We start from the raw sequence: 27,979 nt of genomic DNA, 5'->3' as shown, positions 1-27,979 counted from the left end.
TAATCTCCCAAGAAAATGTCTTTAATGGATCGTTTGTTGCTGCTTGTACCTCAGATTACATGAAAATACATTTAAGTCGACTGCAAGTATGGCAACATATTCACACATATAAACAAGTGGTGCATTTGTATTGTATGTATAGGTATGTACAACAGAAACACGTTACACTCGGTTTTAAAGTTGTGCAAGTGTGTTATATATACTAACAATTTATAAAATTCAACACACTAAATAAAAAAAAAAAAAGTGCCCACGTATATACACATTCACACGCGCACAACCACAGTAGTTCACAAAAGATTAAAGCAAATGTATTGGATTATACATTTCAGGGTCACTTTTAGGGCAACCCCAACTGTCCACTGCCATGACCTTATGATGTCATTCAGTGCAGGGTTTTTTTTTTCTGCCAAGCTCAGATCAGACACTCAGATGACACACACACACACACACACACACACACACACACACACACACACACACACACACACACACACACACACACACACACACACACACACACACACACACACACACACACACACACACACACTAGGCTATGCTGCTGCACCGCGAGTGCACCATCAGCTAAAACTACAGTCATGTGAGGTAGACTGCACAAATGGTGTCATGCTGCGGTCACACTAGGAAATTAAAACGCAAATAAAAATTTTCACGGTCCAGCCAATTGTCAGACCTGGTGACTTAAAGTTGTTTTTGTAGAGCTAATCGGTAAACACAAATATCTCGTCACAAGCGCAGTTGTTGAAATTATTTTGGAAAATTAGCACCTGTGTAGCCTCAGAATATGTAATTTTCTTACACACAGTTTAACAGAGTAAATATATCTTAATTAGGTGTATGGAAACTATAAGCTTAGTGAGGCATTTTATTGACTGGGTGAAGGGCGTTAGCTTCTTAGCTATCTTGGTAACAACCTGAATAATAAACAGTTATTTGAAGAATGCAGCCTTTTCTTAGGCTGAGAACTATAGTAAATGTGTTTTTGGAATAGGTTAATCTCCCGTACAACAGGGGCTTATTTAATTTAAAATGATAATGTGACATAATGCAGCATGGCTAGCTAATATACAGCACTGTGCAAAAACCTTATGTATGAAGAAAACATTTATATTCATAAAAAAGACAAAACAAAAATATAAAACAAAGGCAGTACAATTAATAAAAAATTACAACAAAGTGTGCTAAATATTAAAGACTAAGTCAAATAAGTATTATTCCCTTAACTTATAAATCTTTAACATATAATCATCATTATCAAAATATCATTATCCATTGATTATTGATTATTATGCTTGTTATTTTTGTGGAATCATGCTTTGAGTTGTACAAAAACAAGTTTCTTTTTAATCTAAACTGCACAGGTTTGTTGTAGAGCAGGTAGCTACGGTGCACCCAGAAAGTATTCACGGCGTTGCACTTTCTCCACATTTTATGTTACGGCCTTATTTCAAAATGGATGAAATACATTTTTTCCTAAAAATTTTACACACAATAGCCCATAATGACAATGTGAATATAGTTTTTTCTGAGATTTTTGCAAAATTATTAAAAATAAAGGGCACAAATCTGCGGAAGGATACAGATACATCTCTGCTGCTTTGAAGGTCCCAATGTGTGGCCTCCATTATCAATAAATTAAAGAAGTTCAAATCCACCAGGACACTTCCAAGAGCTGGCCACCAGTCTAACTGAGCGAGCGGGGGGGAAGGGCCTTAGTCAGGGAGGTGACCAAGAACCCGATGGTCACTCTCTCAGAGCGCCAGCATTCCTCTATGGAGAGGAGAACCTTCCAATAAGACAACCATCTCTGCAGCAATCCACCAATCAGGCCTGTAGAGTGGCCAGATGGAAGCCACTCTTTAGTAAAAGGCACATGGCAGCCCGTCTGGAGTTTGCCAAAAGGCACCTGAAGAACTCTCAGACCATGAGAAACAAAATTCTCTGGTCTGATGAGACAAAGAATGAATCATCATGTTTGGAGGAAACCAAGCACCATCCTACAGTGAAGCATGGCGGTGGCAGCATCATGCTGAGGGGATGTTTTTCAGTGGCAAGAACTGGGAGACTAGTCAGGATTGAGGGAAAGATGAATGCGGCAAAGTACAGAGATCCTGGATGAAAACCTGCTCCAGAGCACTCTAGACCTGAGATTGGGGCAACAGTTAATCTTTCAGCAGGACAATGACCCTAAGCACACAGTCAAGATATCAAAGGAGTGGCTTCAGGACAACTCTGTGAATGTCCTTGAGTGGCCCAGCCAGAGCCCAGACCTGAATCTGATTGAACATCTCTGGAGATCTGAAAATGGCTGTGCACCAATGCTCCCCATCCAACCTGATGGAGCTTGAGAGGTGCTGCAAAGAGGAATGGACAAAACTGTCCAAAGATAGGAGCACCAAGCTTGTGGCATCATATTCAAGAAGACTTGAGGTTGTAATTGCTGCCAAAGGTCCATCAACAAAGCACTGAGCAAAGAGTGGGAATACTTATGTACATGGGATTTCTTAGTTTTTTTTTATTTTTAATAAATTTGCAAAAACGTTTTTCATGTTGTCATTATGGGGTGTTCAGAGTATAAATTTGAGGGAAAAAAAAAGAATTTACTCCACTTTGGAATAAGACTGTAACATAAAATGTGAAAAAAGTGAAGCACTGTGAATACTTTCCAGATGCACTGTAAGTGCATAAAGGGCTGGCCTGCCAATATGTAGGCCTGGGTTTGACTCCTGCTACCTGTGTGCATCATTGGACACAGTCCACCCAGCTGTAAATGGGTACCGGCCTCAGCTGGGGAAGTAACCTGTGTTGGACTGGTGCCCCGTCCACGGGGAATTGCTGACTCTCATCCACTTCAAGCTATGGATTCTGGAGATAAGCACCGGCACCAAAAAGTCTCAGGACCAACAAAGGAACAGGGTTGCTACTTGCTACTACTTTCTTTCATAAAATTGACAAAATTATTCATTCAAAACCTTTTGTTTTGATGGATTTTTTTTTATAATCTGGCTACTTAAGGAATTACTGCTGCTGCTACAAAACAAAAAAATATATTAAAACACTACAATACCCAAATATCTTGCACACTATTGCTCTCTAGCCACACACACACACACACACACACACACACACACACACACACACACACACACACACACACACACACACACACACACACACACACACACACACACACTGAGGTGTCTGGTTTTATCATCTCATCCCTCGAACATTTAATATTTCTTTTTATCTTTTAATTGTGTTAATGTCTACTTTTTCATGAAATATTTTGTTAGACTGAAGTAGCTAGACATGTTGCGAAAAAAAAAAATCATTCTCCAGTGTTTTTTTTCTTTGAATAAATACTCTTGATTACATCAAGAGAGTCAATTAAAATCAATTAAAATTAAGTCAGAAATTTCATTGGTAAAATGCTAGTGTGACCGCAGCTATACTATGTCCTCGTTTCTTTTTTGATTTTCTTTGCATTTTTATTTTTTAAACTTTTTCCAATGCATTCTCACAAATGTCTGACATTTAGGAAAAACATAAATCAAACGTGAGTTTTGTAGCCATGAGGTAGAAATCCTTTAACAGGATTCTTAGTGTCCAAAATCTCAATGGACATTTCAGGAAAACAATGTACAGAAAAAGATCAAGACACAAAAGAAGAAGAAGAAGAAAAAAAACAGGGAACAAACAAGCGTAGCACTGACCAGAGTGTTTCAAGTCATTTTGTTCGCCGGCTGTGGAGAATGTGCTGTTGTTGTGTGCTCTGAAGTGCATTAGTAAGGTTTTGTGTCTAAAGGGACTCTCCCTCTCTCCAGAGGATTTGCTGACAGAAGGAATTCTGGTACGGATTGTTTTTGAGGGTGGTTTTCTGACGGACCGCTCTGCTTTCTCTTTGTGCCGCCGCCACACTGCCTGGCTGTCTTTCTTTTCCATCAGTTTTGCTGATGCTCAGCAGAACTTTGTCCCCCACATCAGGTGCTGCACTGATGCTGCCTATAGCAACAGGAAAAACAAGAGCGGCTTTGCCACCTACGCAGTCCCTCCTTTTGCAGTAACAAAAAAAAAAAAAAAAAAAAAAGCAAAATTACAGTGCAAAATTAATATTTACCTTCAAGTCAAGTAATTTTGCGCTGACATCACTCATCTCTGATGAGCCTGATCTTTAATAAACATAAATCTGGAATTACCCCACCCCCACCCCCCACCTCAACCCCCCCAAAAAACCCATAATGGTAAAAAAGTAATATATAAAAATGCTTTAGTTTAACCTCCATGTAGTGAAAGAAAAATCTGAAAAGGTGGGAGATAATAATACATTCCAGTGCAATACAGCGGGCAACAGATAACCTTCAGAGATGAAGGATTTTAACACACGTCACTCTCTTTTTTTTAGCAAATAAAGTACAATATTATGCATCCAACTGGTGCCTGCAGAACATGTAAATTTCGGGCAGATAAAGCTGACTATGTCCTCACGGACAACAAAAAATAAACGCACAGTTTGAAATGGATTAGCTGCTCTTGAGGGAGTTCTTAGTAATCTGAACATCTACTCTCTTGTTGCAACTTGATTAAAAATGTGTAAGTCATAGTTTATTTAATAACATATGTCTGTGTCTAACATACGAGGTCTGTGATAAAAAAAAGTGGTCCTTTTTATTTTTTTCAAAAAATAAATGGATTTGATTCATATGTTTTTACGTCAGACAAGCTTGAACCCTCGTGCGCATGCGTGAGTTCTGTCATGCCTGTCGGTGACGTCATTCGCCTGTGGGCAGGCTTTGAGTGAGGTGTACACTCCCCCTCCCGTTGGAATCTCTTTGTCTAAGAAGCTGCAGGGAGATGGCGCGCGTTGCTTTATCAAATTTTTTCAGGACCATGAGGAATATCTGTGTGGACACTATTCGAGAAATTCAGCTGGTTTTCGGTGTAAAGTTTAACGGCTGATGAGAGATTGTGGAGTTTCTTTCGCTTTAAGCACAGCCCACAAAGCGGATCAGCGTGGCGCCCGTCTGGCTGTTTCAAGCTGAAAACATCCTAATTTAAAGCTCTGTTCACCCAGGACGTCGTCAGAGAACAGAGAAGTTTCAGAAGAAGCCGGCATCAGGAGTTTATCCAGACATTCCACTGTTAAAGGAGATTTTGTAATGAAAGAACATCGGATCCGTGACGACGTGGCAAATCCGTCTGCGCCGCGACATGAAGAACACCTCCGTGTTGAAAACCATTTGTAAAATTCAGGCGGCTTTTGATGGCTTTGAACAAGTGAGTATCTGAGAAATTGTTTAACAGCTTGGGCATGTTCCAACTTGTCCGTTAAGGTTTCCAACGGAGGTGTTTTTCCTGTGGCGACCCCCCGCGGTCGGGTCTGGCCCAACATGTGAATCTGCCCGCACGTTCTTTCATTACAAAATCTCCTTTAACAGTGGAATGTCTGGATAAACTCCTGATCCCGAATTCTTCTGAAAGTTCTCTGTTATCTCACGACATCTTGCGTCCACAGAGCCTGAAATTAGGAAGTTTTCAGCTTGAAACAGCGAGACGACGCCGCCTCGGAGCGCAGATCGCCGTCAGGCGCCGTGGGCCGTCCTTACGGCGACAGTAAAACTCCAAAATCTCTCATCAGCCGTTAACATTTTCACCGAAAACCAGCTGAATTTATCGAATGGTGTCCACTCAGTTGTACCTTACAGTTTTGAAAAAATTTTGATCAAACAAAGCAGCAGTCTCTGAGCCATTCCTAAACAATGAAAAAAAATCGACGAGAGGGTGGGCCACTCCTCACTCAAAGACTGCCCACAGGCGAATGACGTAACCGACAGGCGTGAAAAAACTCTCGCATGCCCACGAGGGTTCAAGCATGTCTGATGTAATCACACGTGATTCAAATCTATATAGTTTTTGAAAAAAATAAGGTCCGTTACTTTTCTCACAGACCTCGTATGCCTTCTGTTTCGACAATCTTGTTGCAAGCAAATTTATAATAGTGGATCCTTTAATTACGCTATTTTGGGCGCTACCCTTGGACAGCCAACCTAAACCTGGAATGTATTTTATTTAACCCAAGTATTCCGAAGCCATTTAAAGCTTACCTCAACTGCTGCCAACATGTCGTTGCAATGAATATGACATACCCCGTCATCAGAATTAACATACTTCCTAAATAAGGTTGAGCAACAAAACTGGATATGATGCCATTCATTGAAATTTGGACCTTAGTGCGTAGTGGTAAGAGCCTGTCGACAGTTGATTCCCATCTGACATTTTGCGCTTTACCAACTTCTCGAATGTAGCCAAGTGAAACGTGGGACTCAACACTGAAGTCACTATGTAGTGGATCACACACAGGTGAAAGCTGATGCTCCCACACTACACAACTGACTCATTTCATCCAGTCCTCTCAAAGAAACCACTTGTTTGACAAAAGTCATTCCAGTGGTGCCCAAGTATCCTACAAAGAGACCTAATATTGAAGACATCCAGTCCTTGTCATTAGGTCACTGACTGTCATCCAAGTATCACAACCATACAGTAAGACAGGACCCACAAGACCCTTAAAGACTTGGCCCTTCATTCTCCTGCAAAGGTATTGCCATCACTAGGAATCTCATGACTCCTTAAGATCTTGCCATGCATCTCTAAACCTCAAAGGCCGAGAATCCAAAAACATGAACATCACTGCTGAGATTATGTTCAATTCAATACTTTGTCATTGTCATCATAACGCAGTTATCAAGAACAATGAGATGATGTTAGAACATCTTACCATTGGCATAGGAGAGAAGAAAGTATACAAGCATATGTACCATGTGCTATTTACACAGCAGGACAAACAAATCTTATGAAATACTAAAAATATTAAATTATGTAATTGAAATTACATGAGCAGAATCCCATTCTACAACTAATCCATTTCAAAAATGGCCGAGGAGCCCAAATAAGAAGGCCAAATAGATAAAAGAAGCCATTTTCCATGTCTTGCATTATGAGATGCATCAAATCCATAATTGGGATCATATCTGGAACACTATTTCTTGAGTACACCAGATCTATATGAAATGCAACAATCTTAAAGTTCCTCTCTCTAAATGTGATTTAAAAATGAGCCAACAGTCTGCACAGAATTTAGCTGACAATGTGTTGGCGCCCCCATGGAGCCTATCCACATACGTAGCCTAGGTCGCATAATATAAATGATACTTACTATGGTTGTTATAATAAATACACAACTCATCCAGCACATACCCAACACTACCACCCTGACACATACCCACCACCACGCAAAAAAACAAAAAGCAAAACAAAACGCAGGGCAGCAAAGTTTTACGACTTTTTTTGTTTTTAAAGAGCGATGGAAATACGCTTCAGGACTGGTCAAGCAGACACAGGTAGCTAAAAGCACCTGGTGTGAGAAAAAGAAAGAAAGAAAAGAAATTAAGTTTTTACTCTTACCATTGATTATATTCCATCATTCCAGAACATATGGAGTACATTCATTGTCACCGTTTTCCTATTTATCGGAGCCAGTCGAGGTATACCTAACACTGTTTCGGTAGACAGACTGTAAACTGCCAAACCACCTCAAATGCTCCCCTCAAATCTTAGTGCTTTTCGTCAAGATCTTTTGAGGTACTATACAAATCACAAACGCTTTCCTGAGTTTTGTTTGTTTTGCACGCAGAGGATCAGAAGAAACACATGTGAATCAGGGCCCAGACTACTGCCGCCCTGAAGGATTACTGCTTTTAGAGTGACAATAAAGAAAGATTGACCTTCGCCAACAGCGACTGACGTTTTTTTTTTTTCCTTTCTGACTCAATGCTGAAGTTTTAAAGCTCTTAGTAATCATCAGCTTCATGCCATGAATGTAGATTGTGAGGCAAATAAATGAAGAACGAAAACCAGAAAGCACCACTTCAGGCACTTAGATAGCGAACTCAATCTCAAGAACAAGACTATAACATTATATACACAGACTCTGGGGCATCTCTTCGCGAGCCAACTTGTTTGTGGTGTGTAAACAATGCCTGGATTTATGAAATGTCAGACATTAAAATTATAACTCTTGCTCATTAACCGCAAAACTGATCGTTGTCTTGTAAAACCAGGTCTCTTGGTGCATCAAAGCCCTGCTTGTGAGGACTCAGTGGGCTTGTGTTGGCCTTCTGTGCCTTTCCCTCCAGCACAACGCTTCTACCCTGAGGGGAAGAATTGTGGATGCCTCCTTTTCTCAAGTGCAGAATCCATATTTTCACTGGCTGCAGCCAAACATTTTGTTCCACTCGGTGTACATGTCAATCTCTTTCTGCGATATACTGGCTTGAAATTTACAAAAGACACTCTCAAAGTCCTGGTAGGTGAGGGGCCTGATCTGTCCCCTGGGCAACATACCCGTCATGTCCATGCCTTGTGAGGAGACATGTAACAGACCTACAAGGGCCTCCTGGCAGAGCCTGGCCAGGTCCAAGCCAGAAAAACCCTCAGTACGCTGGACCAGCAACACCAGCTCCTCCTCACTCAAGCAATACTTGTGCTGAGACTGGGCTAGGAGCTGGTTCATAATCTGGTGTCGAGCTGTACTGTCCGGCAGGGGCACCAGTACCCTCCGAGCAAAGTATCTGCGTAACCTCTCATCCATGTCCTGGGGTCTGCTGGTGGAGCACACCACCAATACTTGGTTGCCTCCATCCTCGCCTGAGCTGAGGAGAAGTGAGTCCAACTGTGCAAGTAGTTCCCCCTTCAGCTGATTGATGGGGCTCTCTTCACTAAGGTGAGCCGACAGGAGCATGTCCACCTCACTTATGAACAGTACTGAGGGCTGCCGACAGCGTGCCACCAGGAAAGATGCCCGGATTATTTTTTCTCCATCTGCCAACCACTTTGTGGCCAATGTTGAACCACTAAGCTGGAGGAATGGCGCTCCTAGCTGGCTGGCCAGGCAGCGACCCAGCAACGTCCTGCCACTGCCCCTTGGGCCAAACAGCAGCACACAATGTAGAGTTGGTCCTAAACCACTGAACATGTCAGGGCGCAGTATGGGCCACAGGACCTCATCCTTCAGTGTTGCCTTGGCAAGTTCTAAACCAGCAATGTCACTCCAATCCACTGGGGGTCCCTGCTGCACAATTTCAGAGGACACCATGTCTAAGAGGTGAGGGTCACTGGTTTTAAGCTGCTCTTCAGCATGCCTGGAGGAGGAAGTGGAGGAGGAGGAGGTAGGCCCTGGTGCTGAGTGGGACAGGTGGAGACGGTGATCATCAGCACTTTGCTCACTAATGGAAGGGGACGTAAAGCTGCCAAGGGAGTCTGCTGAGCGGGAACCCCCCAGGGTGGAGGAGACGTAGGCTGGCGGAGTTAGCGGTCCACCTGCTGCCTGGCTGTTGTACTTTCTCTGCTGCTGTTCTGGGAGCATCCCGGACTGTTTCTGAGGATTAAAAGGTAAAGACGACTTTTCAGCACTCCTGTCAAATCCACCACCACTGGCGCTGTTGGATCCTCCGTTTGAGCTGCTGCTGTCTGCTACCCTGTACATGGGGCTCTCAGCGGAGCTCCGGGCCTGGCCATAGCCAAAGTTACCATAAGAGGAGTCTATCTCTCCTTGACCTGCCATATAGAAGGCCTTTCTCTTCAGTGAATTGGAAGAGCTACTGTTGAGAGGGGTGGGAGCGATCGGGGTTAAGTTGTGGCTCTGGTATGGGTATCCAGGTAAAGCAGAAGAAGGTGGTAGGGGTGTAGGTGCAGCAATGCCTGAGGGAAGGTATGAGGAGGGAGGAGGCGCTCCCCCAGGGCTGTATCCTGGCCCAACTGAGCCCTGAGCTGGGTAGCCTGCTGGAGGATAATTGTAACTAGACAAGTTGGGGGAGCCTCCATTGTAAGCTGGGACTAAGGTGGGGTGGGAAGGCGGTGGAGGGGGTGGCTGCAGGAGCCCAGAACTGTGAAGCGGGGAGGGAAGCGCGGGGGCAGGAGCTGACTGGGAGCTGTAACTACTGTGCAGGTAGGAGCCGCTGTATGCTGGGCCGTATTCCTGAGAGGGCATGGAGGAGTGGAGTGCTGTGGCGGTGTGGCTCCCACAGCTGCTACTGGAATAGCTGGGCTCACTCAGGGTGCTGGAGGCCAGGCCCGGGGAGCTACACATGCCAGACACTACCTCGGAGGCTGCCGCCACCCCTCCCTTTCTGACTGAAACCCCCTCAGGGATGCAGCTCATGGGGTAAACGCCATCTTGCCAGGGTTCAGATTCACTTTTCCTTCCATTCATCACTCCTGGAGCCTCAGGATAGGAGCCGGGCATCTCCAGAATGCCAGAATACTTCTCGGCATACTTCTTGAGCAGGTTGGACGCCGTAAGTGCTGAGATGTCATCATTGGCCCAGGCGTACTGGTAGGTGGCGGAGCGCTGCAGATGGCCGGGCACCACCCTGTAGGCCTCCGCCTTGTGGGCTGGCGAGCGTGTGGTGGAGGAGATGTCGAAATGCTGTTCGGCCCACTGGCTGTGCTCTGGGGTCCACTGCATCTTTAAGCCTGGAGAGAAATAAACACAGACAGCAATGCATGAACACACCGACTAAAGTCACATTAGTAATAACTGAAATTCCAACATTTTTTTTTTCACATGACAAAGTTTTCAAATGAAAAAACTTGTCAGGTGTCAAAGGAGATTATTGTTCAAGTCAGCGCAAAACAAAAGGTGACTGATTATATGACAGACAAAGCTTTTGAATGCGCATTAGTTAAGCCATTAATAAAAAAAAAAAAACCCAAAACATTTCAGTGGCATATCCCAGCTTTTTTGAATGTGTGGATTTGCTAATATACAATTTTACTTGACATAAACTGGTTTTACACAATCACACAAGAACAAACTGGTGCCGACTACTTTCACATCTCCCTGGGCAATATTTTAAAAGGTTTAAATCAGAAAATGTGTTATTCTTGACTTATTTTAAAACAGCTAAAGAGAATGGCAATGCAATAGACAGATGTAAATGAGAGATGAACTGGTTTTAAACTGTTCTCAGGACAATTTAAAGTAACTTCATATAGAATATAAATCAAATAAATGTTTTAAACTGTTTCATACAAGTTCAAACAAAAGGATGGTTATAAATAGTTTTTAAAGCTCTTCAAAGATGTTCTAAACTGGTTAAAATCAGCCATTTTTTTAAAATTATTTTTGAATGAAATTTAAACAATTTCCTTCAGGATTAATAAATTTCTTTCTTATTCTTAAACTTAAATAGCTTTAACATCCTGTTTTAACTGATATGTTGCTAAATTTGAGATTGTAACGTTTGTGAAGAAAACGGTTTTAACCATTTAGATTCCAGATTAAACAGATTTTAAATCAAACATTACATATTATTAAACTATTTTAACACAAGAATAAACTGCTTTTAATCCTACTGAAGAAACTTCTGAACTGGATAAAACTGTTAAATCTCAACAGCTTTAAATGAAAAGTAATGTCTTAACTTGTATTTATTATGGTTAAATTTGACATAACTGGTTTCATGCTGTTCTACAAATAGGGTGTTTAAACAGTTTTAAACCCAGTTTAAACTGAGTTTAAATAAAATCTTAGAATTTTCAAACAGTTTCATGCATGGATAAACTGGTGTAACCTGCTTAAGTAGCTTGAATGTTTGAAACTACAGTGCTGTGAAAAGTGTTTGCCCCCTTGACCCTTTACGTTAGATTTTTATTAGGAAATCAAAAAAAAAAAAAAAAAAAAAAAAAAAAAAAAAAAAATCAGGCCTTGTATATATTAGAATTTCCAAAACTCACAGTGAAAGTAAATCTCTACAGTTTGATATAAATTAATTAAAAATCTAAAAGCCAAAATGATGGTGTGAATAAGTAAGTGCCCCCTTTAGTATAGCACATGTAAACCATCACTTTTACATACAGTTTTCTTTGGACAAGTCGGGATGGGTACGTGAATATTCCCAAGACACTGACTATGTCTTGGACATTGTTTACATGAATTATGAAGTATTACAAACAGTATAGCACTCTATGGTAAATCTGTGTGGAGTAGATAGTTATCAAAAACTGAGTGACTGTATAAGAAGGTGAAAATTGAGGAAAGCCACAAAGACACCAGGACAACCCTGAAGAAGTTATGGACATCTGTGGCTGTGATTGAAGAAATTGTGCATAGTGCAGGTTTTGAGTGTCGCATCACCAGTTAGACAGCTTCATGATGAAGTGGTATGGAGAAGGTTTCTATAAAAAAAGGAAAAAAAAAAAAAAACACTTGAAAGTTAAGCTACAATTTGTCAGAAGTCACATTGAAGATTCAAGCATAGATTTGATGTTTTGTTGAAAGAAAATTATTCTCTGTGCAACTCCACTATGAAGGCAGGAGTGGTGATACAAAATGCAAAACCTGCACTTTGCACAATCTCTTCAATCAGAGCCACAGATGTCTATAGGGTTGTCCTGGTGTCTTGGTGGCTTTCCTCAATCTTCACCTTCTTATACAGTCACTGAGTTTTTCAGAACTATCTACTCTACACAGATTTACCATAGAGTGCTATACTGTTTGTATTTCTTCATAATTCATGTAAATAATGTCCAAAACATAGTCAGTGTCTTGGGAATGTTCATGTATCCATCCCCTGACTTGTCAGAAGAAAACTGTATATAAAAGTGATGGTTTACATGTGCTACACTAAAGGGGCCACTTACTTATTTACAACATCATTTTGGCTTTTAGATTTTTAAGTAATTTATATCAAACTGAAGAGATTTACATTCATTGTGAGTTTAAAGAACATGATTTTGGAAATTCCAATATACAAGGCCTGATTTTTTTTTTTTTTTGATGTCCTAATAAAAATCTAACATGTAAAGGATCAAGAGGGCAAACACTTTTTCCGCAGCACTGTAGTGTAAAGCTGAAAGCTTTTAATTTTGAACAAATCCTAAATAAGATCAACTATCTTGAATGCAGATTTGAGATTGGAACTACTTGAAATTGTAAAGTGCTTTAAAACCAGTTTAAGTTGGATACACTTAAAAAAAAGATTTCTTCTTAAACAGCACTATCCAAGTTTAGTTTAAACTGAATTTTCACAATTAAAATTGGTGTGAAAGTGTGAAGTACAAAACCTCTTATTTTCAACAAATTTTAATCATCTGTAGTATTATTGTTGGTAAATTTGAGTTTGTAGCTGGTTTGAACTGCTGTCAGGATAAAATGGTTTAAAATGTTTTAAAATCACTTTTTACATTGTATACAATTTATAAAGATTTCTTATTGAACAACACTAGCCAATTGTGCACTGGATTAAACTGGATTTTCCCCCAGATAAATCTGATATAAACTGGGAAGATAATCACTAAATTGGCAGAACAGCCAAGCACTAAGCTGTGGATCCAGTCTCTGGTTACTGCTGAGTGTTGAAGTGACCTTGAGCAAAACGGTGAACCCAAAACTGCTCAGCAGCACTGCACATGAATGTGTATGTATGTCAAGGAACCACATTGAAAATTATTTCACCTAATTTAAAAAAAATAATAATAATGAATTGTTTAACTTTGTTTCTAGAAGCAATTTTTATTCAATCTTGGAAATTTTAATAGACAAAACAATTAAAGTGATAATCATATAATTACTGACAGATTAATCATTAACCAAAAATGACCATTTTCAGCCCCATGTTTTTTCATCTTTAATGAGTGTTTATCCCCCCCTTTTTTTCTTTTTTCTTTTTTTTAATGTGCATCAACTGGAGATGTGACTTGTTAAAATTCACAGACAATAAGAAGGACACAGAGTGCTCGTCGGCAGGAACAGTGCAGCACGGCGGGATGGTGGGATGGCTGGTTACGGCAGCCTAATGCACCCTGGCCAGACCAATAAGACGGAGGCATGCAGGGTCACTCTATAATCCCCAGCTCATCTAAGGTGGCTGGAGATGGGTTTGAAAATGCGCCTCGCTGAGTTCCACAAAGCAACACACACACACCTACCCCCCTCTGCTCGCTGCACTTTCATCCAAAACACACACACACCTGAAATAAAATATTAAAAAAATAAATAAAATAAATCTGTGCTCGGCCGTGCGCAGATCCACTGACACGGACGGACAAACAGGCGTGCACATGGGAGATGTGGCGAGCTATGAATTACAACACATTGTCTCAGGCTTAGTTCCTGTCTGCACAGCTCCACCTTGACCTCCTCGCTCCTCCATTCTCTTTACCTTTCTGTCTGCCTCTCCACTCCATGCCTCCCTGCCGCTTTGCCTCTCTGCCTCTTTGCTTTCTTGCCGTCCCGCTTCCTCCTCCATCACCACCACCACCCCTCCTCCCGCCCAATCGCTCTTTATTTCTCCTCACCTCCCTTTTATTCTGACTCCATCTATTTCGATATATATATCTTTTCATTCCCTTTGTGTTCTTTCTTTGCAGCCAACCCCTCCTTTTATTTACTCCCCGTGCGCTTGCTTTGCCTCCTTCTCCCCTCCCTCCTTCCGTGCTCCATCTCATCTCAGACACAGTCACCTGGCTCTCCCCTTTATTGCCTCGGGAGGCTTGAGAGCCACTGTTTCCTTTAATCCCAGCCAATGCCATCTGCAAACACTGACAGTCACACAGCGACTCCATCGTTGTCTCACTATCAAAGCCGTGGCGCTATCAAAGGCTGGACGCGGCGTAATCACAGCAGCCGCGTGGCAGATTGAACCCCGTTTGATTTGACTTAGTGCACACAAATAAAGGATAATATCAGTGTCATTTAGGCTGCTTCCGCCGACTTATTGAATGGCGGCAGTTGCGCGTAAAGATCCACAGTCGGGGGTCCTGGTGAGCAGCGGCTGCTTCATGTGCATGGTGTTTTTTTTGGTGAGTAAAGTGGGCATGCACAATAACATCCATTCACAGCACTGCACATCTTCATTTCCTTCAATCCATTTATGTGACTGCAAACGGACAAAAAAAAAGCAGCACGCAGGCACAGACACGCTGCCGTTCATACTCTCCTGCTCTCATTTCCGAGGCCCTGTGTTTGTTTAGTAACACGTAGAAGGGGTGGGGAAGAATCCCCAGACTCCCATTTCCTCTCAGAGTCTCCCCTCCAGCCATCTCTCGGCAGACGCCACTGGCTAATTAGCGGAATGGCGATCTGCTAATTGTGTTAATTTACAACATTTTAGCTGAGGGGAGTCTCGCAGGGGCTGGATGCTTGACACACTCCCGGTGTACGAGGTGGCGAACGCCTCACACCGGGAGCTGGAAACTTTTGGATTAGCTGAAGCAGTGCTATTAAAATAAATAAATAAAAATAAATAAATAAAGAATCAGAGTGTTTCATGGAGAAGACTATAAGCAGGAAATCTCAACAAAATGAGATGCCAGCAAGTACCAGGTTAATACCACTCACAATTTTTATATAAGAGCATTTTGTGCTTATTGACAAAAAATAAATAAATAAAAGAATAAATAAGTAAAAAAAAAAAAAAAAAATTCTGGAATTGACTTTTCCTCTTTATTCATAGGTGAGCAGAAAATTAAATCCCCAAACATTCCCAGAACAACTAAAATCTAATGCAATATTTTTTAAAGTGTTTCATTAAAGAAAATTTAGAAGTTAAAAATAATCTTTTTCCAAACAAAAACAACAAAATGTGATCTTTTTTCATATCGGTAATGCCAGCAGAAGACAGCACAATGGCAGTTACCAATAATCACTCAAAAATCACATTATTGTAAAAATCTGATTAAGTACAACCTAAAACTGCAATATACACAAACTTTGTGCGTGTGTGTGTATGTAACACACACACACACACACACACACACACACACACACACACACACACACACACACACACACACACAATATTTTAAGTCGCATGTGTCAAAAATGCCTCGAAGAGGAAAAATACCATATATAAGTTGTACCAGAGTGTAACTCGCCTTTTTCTGTGTTATCAGTGCTTACATTTTGGATTTTTGTGCATTGCTGTAGTGTATTGTTTATTACTGGCATTTATTATTTTATTATTGGAGTTCATTTTGTTTCGTGGTTTGATTCTTGAGAAAGTTCGGTATAAATAGCTATTATAATTACTATAATTAAAAACAAACTTGTCCATTTTTGATATATAAGTCGCACCAGAGTATAAGTCACAGGGCCTCCCAAACTTGTAAAAAACAACAACAACAAAACAAAAAACTGTGACCTATATTCTGGAAAATATGGTATATAGGGCGTGCATCTCTCCCTTATAAAATAATCCAATATGTATCTAGATACAGGGGCTGCAGTACAATTCAGCAACAATACTTTTTACTATAAAATGGTTCATTTCAGTGTGATTCACTGCAATTATGATTGAATTCAATACAATTCTTTGGTTATTGTAGATGTTTCATTTTCGGGGACAAATTAGAATACGACAAAAGTGCCATTGCTCACCTTTAAATACATATCTAATTAAAAAACAGGGTCCTTCTTCCTATCTAATGTGCTTTAACACACTGGCTTTCGGTCACCACTGGGGGCAGCACTAAGCGCAGCATCAGAAAGCGCAACACAGAAAAAGCAGCAGCCAGCTGCTGTCACACTGCCGGCAGCTTCTGACTGACTGTGCCAGGTCATCGCTGCAAGATGGGCTTGTAGGAAGGCTGCCGGACTACTTTTGAGGTTTCTTGGATGTAAACAAGAAGACATCCAACATGACGCGAAACCACACGCATGCATCAGTGAGAGGGTAAGTAATCATGGTTTAGTTGGAATTTTTGCCATTCGTGTGACTTTGTCAAATTAATACATTGGCAAGTCATGCGTTGTTTTGCAGTGCAGTTATCTGTGTGTTGTGGGACTACTTTAGGTGTAGTGATCGCTTCTTGGTGATGAGGCCAGCGCGCGGATGCGTTCAGCCCAACCGAGAGAGACCACTGCAGCATCTGAGCAGTGGCGAGCGGTAGAGGATAAGCTGTTGTAAGCACAGCATAGCATTCTTGTTTTGAGCCAGTATGACTGTATAAATTTGTGAACTGGTCGTAAATTTCAAAAGGGCACATTTACAAGTTAAAGTAACTTTCACTATCAGACACGTTTAGTTTGTTTTTACTCCTGGTTCCCAGTCTTAAGAGAGCTTCACACCGACCTTTGAACTTTTATGAGAGCTTGAAGATGCTCAAGAAGCAGCAGAACAAGATTAAGGCCGAACTGCCATTAATGAAGTCAGCATACATCTGCACAAATAATACAATCTGCATTGTATTTTTCATTTACATTCGAGGCACTGGTGACATAATAAAGCCATTACATCTGCACAAATAAAACAAATCCAGTGTGCTGTATGTTCCTGCTGCAATGCTTTTGCCAGAGCAATGAAAGAAGCTCAGCACAGTGCCATGCTGTGCACCTCCAGCAGGGTGCTATGCATCTCACAGCGCCCTGCACGCCGAGGCGCCGTGCATCTTGCCCTGCCTTGCTAATCTCATCCTGCTCAGCTAATGCACAAAACTGTGCGTGATCCCGGGCCCTTCAAGTCAATAAAACTGCTCTGCTCCAAAACAGAAAACAACCTGCACTGTATTTTAATTTCAGCCTGGAATTTTGACTTGGCATCAAAGTGACTGCACAGCCAAATCTGCGTTCAAGAACAAATTATTTATTTCAAGATGCAGTAACAAAATGAAAGAACAAAGGTATCTGGAAAATTAAAGTAAAAGATACCAACAGTAGTATTCAGAATAATAGTAGTGCTATGTGAATAAAAATCCAGGTTTTGAGTATATTTCTTATTGTTACATGGGAAACAAGGTACCAGAAGATTCAGTAGATTGTCACAAATCCAACAAGACCAAGCATTCATGATATGCACACTCTTAAGGCTATGAAATTGGGCTATTAGTAAAAAAAAGTAGAAAAGGGGGTGTCCACAATAATAGTAACATCTGCTGTTGACGCTACAAACTCAAAACTATTATGTTCATACTGCTTTTTTAGCAATCCTGTGAATCACTAAACTAGTATTTAGTTGTATAACCACAGTTTTTCATGATTTCTTCACATCTGTGAGGCATTAAATTTGTTGGTTTGGAACCAAGATTTTGCTCGTTTACTAGTGTGCTTGGGGTCATTGTCTTGTTGAAACACCCATTTCAAGGGCATGTCCTCTTCAGCATAAGGCAACATGACCTCTTCAAGTATTTTGACATATCCAAACTGATCCATGATACCTGGTATGCGATATATAGGCCCAACACCATAGTAGGAGAAACATGCCCATATCATGATGCTTGCACCACCATGCTTTACTGTCTTCACTGTGAACTGTGGTTTGAATTCAGAGTTTGGGGGTCGTCTCACAAACTGTCTGCAGCTCTTGGACCCAAAAAGAACAGTTTTACTCTAATCAGTCCACAAAATATTCCTCCATTTCTCTTTAGGCCAGTCGATATGTTCTTTGGTAAATTGTAACCTCTTCTGCACATGTCTTTTATTTAACAGAGGGACTTTGTGGGGGATTCTTGCAAATAAATTAGCTTCACACAGGCGTCTTCTAACTGTCACAGCACTTACAGGTAACTCCAGACTGTCTTTGATCATCCTGGAGCTGATCAATGGGTGAGCCTTTGCCATTCTGGTTATTCTTCTATCCATTTTGATGGTTGTTTTCCATTTTCTTCCACGCGTCTGTTTGTTTTTGTCCATTTTAAAGCATTGGAGATCATTGTAGATGAACAGCCTATAATTTTTTTGCACCTGCGTATAGGTTTTCCCCTCTCCAATCAACTTTTTAATCAAAGTACGCTGTTCTGAACAATGTCTTGAACGTCCCATTTTCCTCAGGCTTTCAAAGAGAAAAGCATGTTCAACAGGTGCTGGCTTCATCCTTACATAGGGGACACCTGATTCACACCTGTTTGTTCCACAAAACTGACGAACTCACTGACTGAATGCCACACTACTATTATTGTGAACACCCCCTTTTCTACTTTTTTTTTTTTTTTTTTTTAAACCAATAGCCCAATTTCATAGCCTTAAGAGTGTGCATATCATGAATGCTTGGTCTTGTTGGATTTGTGAGACTCTACTGAATCTACTGGTACCTTGTTTCCCATGTAACAATAAGAAATATACTCAAAACCTGGATTAATCTTTTTAGTCACATAGCACTACTATTATTCTGAACACTACTGTATCACCCCGTATCTGCATAGAATAGAATCAGATTATTCACTTTTGTGGATCATGATGGGTCATAACTTCACCAATGTTCTGAACATTTTCAAAAGCTTTCCAAGGTCTGCAATTACCACAGATTATTCACAGCATCATGCTCCGGGTATCAGATTGTTTTTTTTTTAAGTCACTAATAGTAACCAATTGGGTGCCAGAAACTGGTGATGGGAGATCTGCCTAAGACCATTTTCAATTTAAAACCTAAACCTCAATCAAAACCATCATGAATCAAACATTTTTGCACTGTTTTAAACATTTCAACAACATTAAACATCCCCAAACTGCTCCCTGTGTGCAGTTAAGCGCCTTGCATGGCAGCATCCCGGTATCAGTGTGTGTGTGTTTATGTTGAGCTGCGGTCACATTAGCTACAAGCAACAGAGGCAAAGTGACAAGTTGCCATTCATTTTCAAATCACTGGGCATTTTGCAGTGGCAGGAGACAGTGGTTGCTGTGCCGATAGCTAGGCAAGGCCAAAATAAACCAGAAGTCTGAGTGACATGACACGGCGACTGTCAATCCAAGTGACACCAGATAGTTGTTCGCTTGAACAAAACAATCCAACATGCAGAATACGCCCCAAAACAGCTGTGTTTCTCTATAAATCTGTTTCATATATCTTGTAAAAGTTAGCTAAAAATAAACACTTCTAAATCTAAAAATGCTATTTGTGTAACCAGACAACATCTGAGGTGATTTACATCTTAATAAAGATGTACTGTGGCAACACCAACTGCATGTCACCCTCATTTGTAGCTAATGTGACCACAGCACAAGGCATCAAGAAATGAGATTAATTGAGATGAGCAAATTTTGATGTAATCTAAGTGAATTCATTATTTTGACAGCGAGATTTTATATATATATATTTGCATGTATGTATGTATGTGTAAGGAAGTTTATTGGCACAAGTAAAAGACCAAAAACGATCTTTAATGTTCCTCATTGGTTAATTAGTTAATTTAAAAAAAATGAAGGATGTACAAAATGTTAATATGGCCAAATAACATAAATGGAAATAATACATAGAAATTTGTCTGTAATACCACAGAAAATACAAAATACACACAAAAATAATTAAGTAAGTTGCTGACATCATGTTTCAAAGTCTTAGACTGTTCGGTGGTTCTTTTTTTTCCCCAACTGCAGCAAAGATTTTTTTTTTTTTTTTGCCTCTGCCAATGAGGTTGGAGGAGGTTATGTTATCACCCCTTTTTGTTTGTTTGTGAAAAGCCCGAAGCCCACAAATTTTCATACATCACTATGAAATTTTTACTGAAAATTCATATCCCAGTATGCAAGAACTGAGCTAAAGGGCAAACTCAGGAAAAATCTTGGAAAATTGGAAAACCCCCATCTGAAATGTTGAGTGACTGTAATATGCTGGAATACTAGATACTGCAATAATTATTCCATAAAGCTGTATGATTTCATTTCAGAAATGATTGGCTTTTGACATCTTGTTGCACTGAGAAATCTCAGCACCTGGAAAAGTTGAGTATTGATCAGTGACCCTGTGAACTCCCTGCAGGTACACTATGGTCATTTGCATTTATCTGCTTACATTATGGTGATTTTGTATTATGAGAGAGAATTTGTTATTTATTTTACATGTCTAGATATCTACTCCTGGGCAAATCCATGGTAATCGAATCACAATAATGGCAAACTCTGGTCATGTTTGAGCTCACCATAGAAATTTACTCTGACTGTAATTCCATAAATGTGGAATTGCCCAATGGAAGAACAAATTTAAAATACGTTTTATTAAAAGTGTAGTTTCCCTTTTCAAGAAATACATAAAGTCATTCAGCAGTGGCTATATCTTGAAAAATGGAGGTAGATAAGATGTTTTAAGACTGTTATTAATTACGCCCTCTGAGGTGGTTTTGTTGCCGTTTGTCTGTTAGCAGGATTTTTCAAAAGCCTGTTGACAAACTTCAGTCCTGCTAATTCATTTATTATGAGGGTCTGGATAAAGGTGGGCTCTTTCCTTTCATCTCGAGTCCTCTGATCCAGAGTCGTTTCATCAAAATTCTGCCACTGATCTTTGATCCTGATTATAGAAAAGTCCTGATTTTGCAGGATCAGTCCTCCTGGCATCCGTCTGTCTGCGGGAAAAGTTGGTGTAGTGTCTACATTGTTGTTTGTTTTTTTTTATGTTTGGTTTGTTTAATAAACTTTTTAAATTAAATTTCATCAAAGTAGTCACTATCAAACATATCCCTCTAACAAACTGAGAAACGGACATATGTATCAAAAAGCAAAGTTGAGAATTAAAGATGAACAATCAGGATCAAAAGGTCAGCAACTGCAATCAAAGCTTATGAATAAGAATCAATTCACAGTATCATAGATTAAGATCAAAGATGAGTGATGAGGATCAAAGGTCACCAATCAGGATCAAAGAAAGGCAAATGTTAAAAGAGAACATAGTTGTAGAATGTTATAATCTTTCACTAAAAACTACAAGAATTATCACTTGGAGATCTCATACCTCACCTAAGCCAAGCAGTCCTCGACTTGTCTGTGCTTAAAGCCCCCTCCTCAATTTCATATATGCATCCCAGAAGTTAACGTTTGAAAATTTGTCTTTATCTTAAGAGCGTTCAGAATGAATTCCGTGAAGAACTGGGATGCATCAGTGAGATGAGATCAGTGTGCCATGACCTTTAAAAAAAAAAAAATTGCCTGAATTTTTAAAAATGTGTTTTGTTTTGGTTTTTTGGAGGGGGGGGGGGGGGGGGGGGGGGGGGGGTTGGTGACATCCTTTGACATATTTTGGTAATTCTTTGCATTTCTGTGGAACCTGAAATGTTGTTGTACATTCTGTGAAATTATTACTGGGCGCTTGATGTTAAACCTGGCTGTACTAAAGTTATATTAGAGTTGTTTTTCCACGTCATAGGGTTTGAAGCCCGGTACGTTGTGTCATCAATCTGTGCATTGGACCACATTCATGTAATCTACACATGCCGGTTTGTCACGGTTATACATTCCAACATGCTGGAATGGATATCCATGAAACTGTACTGTACGGAAATGCTCGTGGGTGCTAGGGTGTATCACCCCCCCCTTACAGACAGTTTTGAAAATCACCTTGTCCCTATGTTTATTTTATTACACTACTCAAGAAGTTACTACAGCACACATTTCAGCAAAATCATAGTATTTTTAAGTGGACCAAGGCTTTGAAATTCTTCAAAAACCATAAAAATACAAATATATAAATAAAAAAGTATGATTTCAAAGAATTGTTAATATACTACACTTAGTTTATTGCTTGTATTGTTTCGTAACACAGTAGAAGGCAGAGAGATGTTTCCTCTCCAAATTCTCTAGTCTGTGCTAATTTCGGTAATAAACATGAAGTATGAAACTGAAAGTGAAACTGATACTGAAAGTTGCTGGGAAGTAAAACTGCCTGAAATTTCTTCCAGAGGTTTCAGTAGGCAGACAGCACTGTCTTTATTTTATCTGAGGATGATATATGCCACTAATCTACCATCTATCAGGAAAACTGCAAATTTAAATTTGTGGAGAATTATAATCTCACCGTGGTCCCCCTAAACATGAACCAAATCACCTCAAAATTCACAATTCTTATGATTTTCTGGAATGGAACATTTTTAAAGTGGGAACTGAGAAATCTATGACTGAGGGGGGAAAATGACACACCCTAGTGTGGGCGCCGTTTTATCAAAAAGCAAATGACATGGAAACCAATGGCAGACATAAAAATTGATCCTGCAACTACATTCACTTCAATACACGGTATTGAGGTGGGGGGGGGGCAGTGACCGAGGCTAAGAATGTGGAGGTGATCGGAGGAAGAACACCATGAAAGGAAATATTCAAAGATAAATAATAACCTGCACGTGCTCACACACTTTCCCACCGCATAGTTTGACACTCCATCAAACGCCGATACGTCTTCCACTTAAAAAACAAAGTGAATGTTTCTAATTCCATCATTAATAAAGATAACACATATAAAAGACTGTCAGACTCCATCAGGGCTTTCATCTCTTCTGTAATGAGGTTAATGCTGAGACACAGTGATTACCCCAGCAATGCAAATGAAGGCCAAATGATAACTTGCACTATTTAAATAAGGTAATAACGATTACTCTACGTTATTCAAATGAGGACAGACTCTTTGAACGTTGTACTGTGAACCTGGTGCTCCTTCTTCACAACATATTGGAGAGATGGGGGAAGGACTGACTTTGGTACAGTTCAGGGTATATCCTCTAATTCGACTTGATGTAGAACCAAGGACAAACGAGCAAACCAAAGTGACTTCATGCTGCCGCAGGATGGGTGGAGCCCTCCGTCTTTAAGTCGAGACAAAATGTTAAAGGCAGCTTGATATATTCCACTCATACTTCCATTTTAAAATATTGCATGTAATTTGGTGCAATTCATAAACTAAAAAAAGATATTTCCCAGTCATATTTTCTTGCTCATTTCAGTGATAAAAAGAATATTTTCCCATACTGGCAAGCTGATGGGCTTATAATACATACGTAGCTTGTCACATGGATTAGAATAGAGCCCGACCGATATGGATTTTTTGAGGCCGATGCCGATAACCATATTTGGATGAAAAAATGGCGATCATCAATAAATCGGCTGATTTGCCGATAGCCGATAAATCAGCCGATATTATTTTTTTAATGAATAAAATGTTCTTTTTTGGACCCTTAACAAAAAAGGTATGACCTAAAAGCTGAAGCTTTGTCCTCATATTGATTAACTTTATAACAGAGAAGAATTTTCAAGTTCAAAAAAATGCAATCAAGAATTAAACCATTGTGAAATTGGCAAATACATATCTTTAAAAGAGTTGTGAAATACATCTGATCTTGTACCTCTTGTTGCTGCAACTTAGATATAGGTTCAAGATAAGGATATAGATCCTTATAAACTTACTTGTATACTTTTGTCAGCCGATCAGTGCAGTGTGACGGCGAACTACAGGGGCCGGTGATGAACACATTTAAGCAGGGGTGTAAGCAGCTCAGCTGAATGGAGTCAGAGCTCCATCTACTGGACAAATGGTGCAATACATTTTACATTGCAGACACAAACATTATTTCAGTAACTGTTCTGTTTATGAGAAATTATCGGCGTTCTATCGGCAAAATTTCAGCCGATAATGAGTACTTTGAAAAGGGCTTATATCGGCTGATAATATCGGCCGGCCGATATATCGGTCAGGCTCTAGATTAGAATATGGTTTTATTACTATTTGATAAAACAACGTATTTGCATTGGATTGTGCCTGTTCCACCACTGTACTTTTCTAAACATTTGACTTCAGCAAGATGTGCTTTCATAACAAAACTGATAGTGTTAACACAACTAAAGCCATCCCTACCAAACTAATAGTCAACTGACAAGGAATTCATGGAGCATACTGCTCCCTGTGCCACGAACAACACAATACAATATAATACAATGTGTAATTGTAAAAGGGGTGTTAGTTTTTTGTATATTATCTTAGATTAGACAGAACTTTACTGATCCCTTGGGAAAATGCCCTCAGGGAAACTGAGGTTCCAGCAGGACTGTATAGCAGCACACAGAGCATCAAAAGTGAAAGTAAAAAAAGAAAAAGAATTTGCAGCTATAAATACAGACCCGGCACCAGAAAAAAAATAGTAAGGGGGCGATGAGTTTATCACAGGGGGCGGGGGCGCCCCCCCGTCCCAAAAAAAAGTGTGCACCGGAGGAGACGTGCCTCTGAGCGTGCGTAATGAATTGGGTGCGCTCCTGGAAAGCTTGTGTATTTAGGCTACACCGTTGTAAGAGACTGACTGAGTAAGAGTAAAGAGTGATGACTATTTTTTTTTATTATTATTTGAACATATAGACCCTCGGTCAAGTGATCTCCTGCATACCACACAGAGCCGATGTTCTGTCGAGATGAGGTGCACCAACTTTCGACACTCTGAGCTGTGACGTACCTTCGTGTTGTCCAATAGGAAGGACGCGTCGGGCCAAAACACGGAAGACTCGTGGCAGAAACCACTGATCTGTACAAAATGGATTGGACCAATCCGATTGGTGCAGAAATCACTGATCTGTACAAAACAGTAACGTGTGACAGGACTGCTCATTTATAGAGCAGTTTTCTAAAGAAAAATCATTGGAAATGTTTTTTGTTGTTGTTTGTTACCTCAAAATTTCTGATTACTGTTAAAAAAAAGTTTAGAACACTTGTAATTAAAATAGCTAAATAAATCAATAAATGGTTCTTTAGAAACCTTTCATCTGTAAATTAAAACCACCTGTTATTTCATATTCGATAATTTCTTGTTTAACATAAGGAACCTCAGACATTTATTTTTAGACAAATAACATGGAAACTTGTATATTTTTTTAAGTCTGGTAGATTATTTATATCTCATTTCAACCAGAAAAACAAACACTAAATAAATACAAATGTTTATTATAAATGCAAAAGGAAATAATTTAACAATGACTGCAGTGTGATTGTAAAGTAGAATTTCTGTGACATAAACCTCATGATGAATTTTTTTTAATAGTCTTTTAAACTTGTAATTTCGTCAAAATATGTAATTGCTTTTAATGTTATCAGGACAGAGTCATTTCTAAAATATGAATTTGAGCACAATAAGTGGAGAGCTTCTACTTGTGCAAATGTCTTTTGACTTTGATTCGTGGACATTTTTAATGATCCGTTCATTTATTGTTAAAATATAAAATGAAACAGCTTTTTTAAAAAATAATAAAATAGTTGCTGTTCAAAGAGCCTTTTATTTAGAAGCAGGTGTTCTGCTGGATTCTCGGGACCAGATGAAGGTCTCTTCTGCAGCTTTGAACTCTGGTGGTGTTGCTGAAAAGCAGAGATGTTTTCTTTCAATTGGACTTCACGGTGTTCAGCTCATCAATGGAAGTTTGGTTGTCTGTACAGCAAATGTTCCTGATTGGGACAAATAAAAATATTTCTTTAAATATAAAGAAACACTAAACAGTTTATACACAAAAAAAAGGGGAAAAATGGCAAAAATGATGGAAAAAATGCCCGAAAAAATAAGTTATTTAAAGTTGAGCTTTTGTGGTGTCTGAAAAAAGCTGTAGCTTTATTTGGTAAAAATAAAAAAGACTGAACCATTTACAAATTAAAGTGTTCACTCAGATCAACTGTGCTAAAAGGCTAAGCTAACGTTAGCTGATCAGTTCAGTAAACATCACGTTTTATTTTTACATTATTCTCACCTCAGTAAAGCTGCAGAACTAAACTCCGTTGGGCAAACTGGGACATCGCATATATCCAAAAAGTGGGAGATTTCGGACTGAGTGGGTTTGCTCCATCACCCCGGCGGCCTGGATCGCTCTGCCCAGTGATGATGCCTGAAGGCCGGCTTCTCGGTGCGGGTCGGCCCGCTGTCGCGGTTCGATCGATATCCCTCCAAGTCGACAGTCCTCCCTCGGTCGGTGTCATTCCGAAAAGTAGCTGAAAAAAGCTTCTCCCAGCAGGGTGATGGGAGAATTGTTCTACTGCTGTTTTTTAAAGGTTTTTTTGTGGTTCAGGCGACCGAAGTTCAAGACGGCGATCGCTGAACTTTTTTCAGATTGTGGAAACAGCCAGAGTGTGACGTAACAATCTCTGCCCCCTTGCCGCTTCCGAAGCGACGCGTCTGACATCACGACGTGTTGGAAACGCACCGCCCTCTGCCGCACTGACAAGCGCAACCCTCAACCTATCAAATCCCTTGAACACAGACACACGGCATATCCATTTGTTTTAAAATTAATTACTTTAGTTAATTAATTTGGTTTATTTGTTAAATACGTGATATTATTGAATAACTAATATTTTGCTAGATTTTCCAGTATTTCTTTTTCATTTTTTTGATAACTAACATCCGAGGGGGTGAGGTTGATGACGTGAGGGGGCGTTGCCCCCGAACACCCCCTCGTGGCGCGGCTATGTATAAATATAAATACCAGACATACTGATCAATACTGGTTTACTGGCTTTTGGTCCTTCTCTAACTAGAAAATTTTGAAAATGTTCATAAATTCCTTTATTCTGCATCCTGAACGTTGACACCCTTTGCAATCCTTTGCATTCCAGTGGAGCCTGTACCATTGTCTTATATACCACAGCATCACCTATGGGCATGCTACACTTGCGCTACAGTTAGGTTATACATCACATGGTACAAGTCTGGCGCATTATATCAAACTATGCGCAAGATCACATTAGTAGCAAACCATGATCTTTACATGTCAGTTTGTCACAGTTCGGGATCGTCAACTTCTGGAATGCAGGTCCGTGAACAGGAGTAAGGGGTTATATTCCACATTTATTTACCTTTTAAGTATGCATTTAGTAGTAGAAAAACCTGCAGAGGATGTAAACAGACCAATAGCAGTGTCAGTCAAAACACAGAAAAAACAACAACTTTATTTTTTTTTAAAAAGCAACGGCAATGCCAGCAGCCTCATAGATGATTAAAGCAGATATACTGACATTAAAGTTCAAACTGGGAAATTACAGACATACATCACCTTGGCTGGCAGAGCCAGACTGATTTTCAGGTTGAAACTGAGAATTAGTCTGACATCCAGAGTAGTGCCAACAAACGTGCAGTTGGGAATAAAGTAAACGCACAGTTCTGACAAAGGAAAGCTTTTCGAGCAGTTTTCTGTTCTTCTACAGACTTGATACTGTCCATGTTGTTCAAAACAGATGCGAGAGCT

At 40.0% G+C, this 27,979-nt stretch overlaps 1 protein-coding gene and 2 long non-coding RNA genes across 4 annotated transcripts in view; 1 reads left to right on the top strand and 2 right to left on the bottom strand.

Annotated features, from left to right (window-relative positions):
• LOC117515893 lies at positions 1-1,461 on the bottom strand. Its single transcript, XR_004562250.1, has 2 exons — positions 520-1,461; positions 1-427 (listed from the first exon to the last, which is right to left on the bottom strand). It is a non-coding gene; the product is annotated as an uncharacterized LOC117515893 (long non-coding RNA).
• On the top strand, positions 75-27,750 carry LOC117515888. Its single transcript, XR_004562246.1, has 3 exons — positions 75-192; positions 20,093-20,127; positions 27,740-27,750. It is a non-coding gene; the product is annotated as an uncharacterized LOC117515888 (long non-coding RNA).
• LOC117515870 (fidgetin) overlaps positions 7,532-27,979 on the bottom strand; it is an 82,778-nt gene continuing 62,330 nt past the window's right edge. For both annotated transcript variants that reach the window (XM_034176636.1, XM_034176643.1), the window contains exon 3: positions 7,532-10,554. In XM_034176636.1, the coding sequence (XP_034032527.1) occupies positions 8,285-10,554 (2,270 nt within the window). In that variant the 3' untranslated portion in view covers positions 7,532-8,284. The remainder of the gene's footprint in view (positions 10,555-27,979) is intronic.

The sequence above is a fragment of the Thalassophryne amazonica genome, chromosome 1, assembly GCF_902500255.1.
Source record: "Thalassophryne amazonica chromosome 1, fThaAma1.1, whole genome shotgun sequence".
NCBI lineage: Eukaryota > Metazoa > Chordata > Actinopteri > Batrachoidiformes > Batrachoididae > Thalassophryne > Thalassophryne amazonica.
This window is presented reverse-complemented; position numbering and strand designations above follow the sequence as displayed.